The sequence below is a fragment of the Condylura cristata genome, unplaced genomic scaffold, assembly GCF_000260355.1.
Source record: "Condylura cristata isolate star-nosed mole 26May11 unplaced genomic scaffold, ConCri1.0 scaffold00014, whole genome shotgun sequence".
Taxonomy (NCBI): Eukaryota; Metazoa; Chordata; class Mammalia; order Eulipotyphla; family Talpidae; genus Condylura; species Condylura cristata.
In genome coordinates this window covers 38664113-38671527 of record NW_004567115.1, presented here as the reverse complement: position 1 = coordinate 38671527, position 7415 = coordinate 38664113, and the positions used below count along the sequence as shown (strand labels likewise).

At 33.5% G+C, this 7415-nt stretch overlaps 1 protein-coding gene across 2 annotated transcripts in view; it reads right to left on the bottom strand.

The window, feature by feature from the left end:
• Window positions 1-329: 329 nt before the first annotated feature.
• CFAP97 (cilia and flagella associated protein 97) overlaps window positions 330-7415 on the bottom strand; it is a 23244-nt gene continuing 16158 nt past the window's right edge. Inside the window, exons 4-5 of one of the 2 annotated variants that reach the window (XM_012725014.1) lie at window positions 3989-4139; window positions 331-3499 (exon numbers count right to left, since the gene is read on the bottom strand). In XM_012725014.1, the coding sequence (XP_012580468.1) occupies window positions 3372-3499; window positions 3989-4139 (279 nt within the window). In that variant the 3' untranslated portion in view covers window positions 331-3371. Of the gene's footprint in view, window positions 3500-3988; window positions 4140-7415 lie in introns of both variants that reach the window. The other variant, XM_012725015.1, reaches the window with a different exon arrangement.

Sequence of the window (7415 nt, the reverse complement as noted above, 5' to 3'; positions counted from 1 at the left end):
CACATATTGCATATGAAATATTGATGTGGGCAGATACTTAAAAAAAAAGAACAACACTTTTTCAGGCTAAAAAAATGTATCCACGGTAGTAACATAATAATTTTATGGAACAAATTAGATGTGGTTTAAAGAGATGATCGAGAATGCAATTTTAAAAAAACTTAGGTGTATTTTTTTTTACATGGAAGCTCCTCTCAGATGTAAACCCCTAAAATCCCATAAATGTTATACACTCAAAGATATAAATAAGTAATACCTCCCCCTTCCAACTTCATTCTTAGTTTTGTAAGGTGCAAAAATTGTTGTCTTTTTAAATAGGAACAAGGCAATGTACTTGAGACCCAGACATAAGAACACAATTCAGTTAACTTTAATTCTTTTATTTCTTTACTATGCCAAGCAGTTCTTTATACCTAAATACATTCCAATGAATTGGGGAATTAAAATTATATTGATTTTTGTTTGAAACTAATCTTTATTCATAGAAATAAAGTAGCCATTAGCATTAAATACACTTTGGAGGATGATACACATTTACAGGTTAAGGCTTTGGCATTTAAGATTTTAACATTTTATGAATTTAACTAGAAAAATAAAGAAATAAACTTGTGTCTCCAACTTTACATTGGTCACAATACTTATCATGTGCAGTATAAAATTTGAAGAGAAGCACAAAATTATTCATCACAATGACCTCTTTTTAAAGCTGTCTATATATCCATTTTGAATGTTTGGGTTAATGAGTCGAAAACAAGTCATTACACTACACTTATAAGCAAACCAGAAAAAAATCTTTGACAAAGATGTCATGAAAGCATTTTGTTGTGGCTACTAGAAAACGAAAGTAGGGAAAGCATGAGATAAAGCTACCCCTTAGAAAATAATTTGAAAAATCTATAATCTTTCATCGATGATCTTATTAAAAATGAGACAGTAACTTTTGACAAAGATGTAAAAAGAACCTTGACTAGTAATTTTAGACTCAGAATATAATTTCTAGCTGTGATATACATCTTCAAAGTATATGTAGTGGGTACAAGTGAACCAAATATAAAATGCTACATCATCCTTCACTTTATGTTTTTGCAAGTGAAAATAGTAAACTTACGATTCTTTCTCGAAAATGTCCTTAAACCATAACAACTTCAAAGTACCTTGCTTAGGGCAGAGAATATCACACTTTTCAACTCTTGTCTCTTCCAATTATGTTTATCATCTATAAGTCATGACAAGGGAATTGTAAGCCTGCCTGCAAAGACTGTTGTTCTTCCTGACTTAGTTGAAACCCTGTAATCAGTTAATACTTAAATTTCTCTTTTCAAAGTAGCAAAAACTAAAAGCACTAAGTCAGTACCTAAATGTAGCTTTATCTACAGAATTATATATTGTATCTTGACATGCAGCAGCAGAGTCCATATAACATGTCCTCTGAGAGCCTAATGCCATAGTGAACATAAAAGGTTTCATACATATTTTCTGACAGCAGCAATTTTTAAAATTGGCCAGCTCACTACTGGGCACATGTCCAGATGCCAACTTTGCAATTCAATGTTCTTTCTCCTTAAAAATAACTGTGATATAAAATTAAAAGTTGCAGTAAGCTAAAACAACAACGAACTTCATTTAGTATACTTAAGTTTACCCATAAAGCCGAGCACTAAATGACGCAAACACTTGTTCATTAGAAGAGAGCATTAAATAACATCAAATGAACACAACAGCCTAAAGCAAGCAAAAAATCTCACAAGCTGTATTTATCTGAATTCTTTTAAGGGTGGCTGCTCCCATGCTTGACATTCTATCCTAAACAAATCTACCATTATAAACTAAGACCAAGAAATTTTGAAATGATGTTTAGGAAAATGAAGCTTAGGCTCACTGCCAAAGGTGCTGAGAAAAGTCAGTGCAGCACTTAGGCTACAGAGCCTGTGGCCACACAGAAAGCAGACTCCCTACTGGGGCTACAAATCAAAAACTCTTATTAAAAAAGGAAAGATTTGGCATTTGATAGGGAAACTTACCAACACAGTCAAGGTTGCACTGAAAAGACCAATAATGAACAATAGCAGAACAACCATGACTGAGACACACTGCTGTTTAAAAAATATAAAAATGGTCCAGAAAAATACTCTGTGTTCAAAAGTTAACTATAACATCACATTTGCTATTACCAATTGCACTAGACCTTTAAAACTGGAACTGGTGGAATAACAGATAGGTCTAGGATTTAACCCAAAGCCCAAAATAAAACAGGACAATTAGGTGACATTTAAAGCAGAAGTTTCAACGAATGTATAGATTTCTTTCCTTTATCATTCATATATTTGTTTTCTTTTTCAGCCCTTGAAAACATTAACTGGAATTGTTAAGTATAATTATCATCTCACCTAATACAGTAAATACTCCATAAAACAACTTGCCAACAGCTTTACTTAAAACACTGATGTGTTTACTTTTACTTAAAACACTCAACATCTGCCTTCTTGGTTCTTCTAACAGGTGGCATAATTTTTCTGATTAAACAAATAACTTGTTTTTGCTTATAATCATGTGGTCTCCTTGGGCAAACTAGTCACAACACAGTAGATTCTAACTCTAATGCCCACCTCTTTTCTCAAGATCAATAGTAGTGTTTTACTTGAATTTATAAAAACACAGAAAATGAGTATCTCATTGAACTTTCTAAGCCTCAGAGAATAAAATGGTTTGGAATGATTGATGAAAATTTTAAGTTCTTACTCGGCACACTTCTACAGAGATAGTAGAGGCCTCAAGTGATTAACAAGGACTGCCCCAGGACCAACTTCTCTCAATCTGCTCTTCAAATATCAATCAGCTCCACCAATGAAAACAAATTCCAAGATTCATTTCATAATAAGAAAGTGTAACTATCTCACCATCAAGTTATGAGTCACACTACCTAACTTCTGAAGCAAATAGAAAACAAAGCAGTCACATCTAGGAGTTACGCTTGTGGTTTAAAGTATAAAAGAAATGAAAAGAAATATATATAATGGAAACCACATAGTCCATGTCTTGGGTCAATGTGCAGTGATACTGTCACACGGTTTTGTCAACACAACAGCTGAATGAATAATTTATGTTGCGAAAATAAACATGCATACTACCAGTTCTCCAATTAAGTACATAAACATTGCACATAAGCACATATCCTCACAGGAAACACTGATTTTACATTGTCATTTAAAGACTTTTTTTTGCATTGAATCACAATAAATTAAAACTCATTGTTGCATACTTTGAATTGCTTAAAATAGTATCACAGATGGTTACACAGAGAATTATAGTAATATACAAGAGTATATTACTTCAGTAAGAGTTGGGTAAACAATTTTTGTAGTAAAAAGTCTTTATAACCAAGCCGTACGGACATTAGGTGGCTTCGGTCTTAGCAACAGGCCATTGGGTGCATCAAAGGCCAACCGTTCACTCTTACAACTGAGACCGCTGGTAGCACTGGACGTCCTGGAAGCTCCTCCTAGAAATTGAAAATAAGAAATTTCAATTATTTAATCCAAACACATCATCCAGTAAATTTCCTAATTCTAAGTCCAGACAAAACTTTTCTTTCCTATTGTGTGAGTGTCTTCTTTCTTTCTTGTTTTTTAAGAAGAGCTGGGGTATAGGACAGAGGTATGGGGTTAGGGAGCAGGTGAGAGGATTCACTGAAGACAGAGTGGGGAGCAGAATAGGTGGGGCTACTGAAACACACTGCTGAGGGGAGCAGCAGGAGAGACAGAGGAGGTCTGCTGTGCCATGTGGGTCAGCTTTCTGACTAGGGATAGAATTCTGACTGCAGTGGCTCCCATTACATGCTATGAAACCTAAAACTAAGTGAACACAAAACAAACCATGCCAGTGAAAATAGAAGACATTCCTGAAGTGTTAAACAATATCAGAAGTTTGTATGTAAGTTATATATTTTAAAAGTTACAGACAAGTACAAGATGACTTTGAATATGCTTACTTAATGGGCTATACTGGCCAAGAGTCGACCTCACGCGTCTGGAGGTCGGCAATGAGTTGAGATAACCCATATTGCGGTGATAATCCATCAGTTGTTCTGATCGTTTCATTCCAACTGTTGGTTTTACAGCTTCAAGCCTTTTCAATAAAGCCTTCATTTAAAGACAATCAATTTGAAAGTCAGTATTAGATAAATAGCAACAGTTTTTAAAAAGCAAATTGTTTCTAGAACCTGAAATTCATGAAAAAAGCAGAAGACTTTAAATCACTGTTGACAAATCTCATGAAAAAGTATTTCAAAGAATATACTTTAAGGAAAATCTGAGGGTTGTCATATCCCCGAATCCAACCAAACCCTTATGATTTTAACAACTGATTATAAGCACATCTCTCATTTATGTCAGATTACAATCAGGAAGGAGACATAAGTTGAAATATATTAAAGCTTATTTTCTCACAGAAATGACATAATGGGAGTAATGATTCTCAAAGTCCAGTTGTCAACCCTACAATTGATCACACATTGTCCATGCTACTGCGGGACTGTGCTATTACAAGCATGGTGTTTAATGCGCATCTTCTCAGGAACGCCTCACGGGCTACTAGAACCATGCAAGAGTCCGACTGGGCAGGTTTCAGGTCTCCTGCTCCTGGTTTCTACCAGCCCAGCGATTCTTCCTGAATCATCTGTTTTAGACACTGAAGGTTCCGCATGAAATTTAGTTTGGAACAAAAATTTTTGCTCTTAAGAAGTTTGAAAACCAACTACAGAATATAAGCTTTTTAAAGATATAGAAATCAATTAGCTAAGGCAACATCATACTCACAGCATGGTTTTTCTTTAATACTAATGTATTTAAACAGAATCTAAGGTGTACTCTTCCTAATTTTATTTGTAATTTTTCCTTCACAAATCAGAGGTGAGTTTCCTTTTTCACAGGCATCACTTAATATGGAATTATTTTAGTAGACTAAATGGATTGGTGAATTGATCACTAGTTTAGTTCTATTATTTCCTTTACTGATTTAAACTTTCTCTGTAGCAAGCTATTATTATTTGAAAAAAGGGTGTTGTTCTGCTCTAAAAGTCAGATTAAAAAAATCAGCCTCATGAGCTCAGTCACAAGTTTTCTTTGTACAATCACTTTTCTTTTTCTCTCAACTTCTTCTTTTACTGTAACAAAAAATACATAATGTAAATCTTACCATTTTAATCCCCTTTATATAACTCAGTGGGTGGCTTACTTTAGGATAAATATACTGAAAATCAGTAGTTTATAAAAGCATTAGGAAAATGTATGCAGAAATTGCATGTACAACAGTATGAAAATATGTAATTTTGGAAAAAAAAACTATAATACCTAACTAAGGCAGAGTATAAAGAGGTTTGAATAAACCTTTATTTCTAGATAGAAATATGTAAACTTTTTAAAGTAAATGTAATCTTAAATCCAAGTTCTATGAGAACAATTTTTTTTTGACAACTGAATTTTTTAACAGGAAAAAGAAACAGCTATTTTCATTGAAGCATATGAAGGAAAAGCCAAGAAAGATTTTTAAAAGGTACAGGACTTGCTTTATTTTGGTTTAAAGAATGAATAATCAGGGCCCTCCCTTGTGGTGCAAGGGTTAGTTAAAACACAGCACTATGAAGTTACCATAGCCACTGACGCTGAGTTGGATCCCTGGCCAAGGAGGTGACCCACATGGCACAGCAGAACTTTCCTGGCCTCCCACTACTCCCCTCATCAGTGTACTTCATCTCTCTGTCTGTTCTGCTCCCCACTCTGTCTCTGGTGAATCCTCTCAACCCCCTGCATCTCTAACCTGTACCTCAGTTCTGTATACATACATAAATAAATCTTACAAAGAAAAAGAAGACTCAAACATAAAATTGAAAAATTAGCTTTCCTCAGAATACTATGATGATATTTTATAATAACATGTTTATTTTCCTGTGAAGCTTTAAGTCCTTCAATTCTCCCATATGAATTTTTGATTTAGAGCTGCACTGTCCCATACCACTAGAATAGCTGACTACAAAGCATTTGAAATGTGGCTGAGTCCAAACTGAGATGTGCTTTAACTGTAAAACATACAACAAATCTCAAAGATTTAGTATCAAAAAATAAACAAAATATCCCATCATTAATTTTTATATTGATTACATGTTATAGCATATATAGTCAATCAAATAAGCTATTTTAGCAGAATGATTATATCTTTCAAATTCTGGACCTTTTAAATGTGACTACTGGGAAATTTTAAATTACACATGTGGCTCACATTTTGTTTTTATTTTTCTCAAGTATAGCAAAGATCCTGCTATTGATGGAAATAAGTATTGTTCAGATATACAAATTACTAAATACATAAAATTAAAAGAGTAATAAGGCAATTTCCTACAGTTTGTTAATAAAACTAAAAAGTACAACTGGTGTGGGGGACAGTAAAACTAATAATTTGTAAACTAATCATTTTCATCATATTCACATACAAAATTACCACAGACATTAATGGTTTTCACTTTTCAAAAGTAAACCCAGGTTCCTCAATACATCACTAAATAACTAACTAAATGAGTAAATAAAGAATAACCATGTAACCCAGCAGTTCCGCTCTTAGCTATATATCAATGGAACTGAAAGCAGGGACATGAACAGGTGCTTGTTGTCAGCATCTCCTGTAGCATTCTTCACTATAGCCAAAAGGTAGAACCAACTCAAGTGTCAATCAATACATGAGTGGATAATCAAAAAATAAAATACAGTGGACTATTATTCAGCCAGAAAAAAGAAGCTCTGATACAGGTTACAACATGGATGAATCCTGAGTACATCATACTAAGTGAAACAAGCCAAACAAAAAAATTCATAAAAATAGAAAATAGAGGTTACCATTCCCCTGCTTCTCAGGGGTAATGAAGAGTTACTGTCTAATAGGTAGAATTTCTACATGGGGCAATGAAGAGAAAATGATATGCTATGAATAATAACTTATGTGAAGGTTTTAACAGTCCTCATATATATTCCCTAGAACATCAAAGTATAAATATATGATTGCTAACAACCAATATCATTCATGTATTCAAGCAACAAACCATTGTATTAGATCACCAATTTAGCGAGAGACTGAATACTTCATAGAAAATGTATGTATCTGATTCCTGGATTCCAATTTCTGTTCTACTATGGTGACTTAACAGATCCTGTCAAAAAAAAAAAAAAGTTTTCTATATATTTTTAAAGTGCTCTTAAAAAAGTTTACTGCATAAGAAAACATATATGTCTCATCATGTATTTCACACCAGACATACCTTTATCTACTTTTATATCTGGGTTCCCTGTAAGTAGGACTTATAAATCAGTGTCAGTGTATTTTCTTTATAGCTAAAAAATGTGTTACTTACCAAATTTTCTCTTTCAATT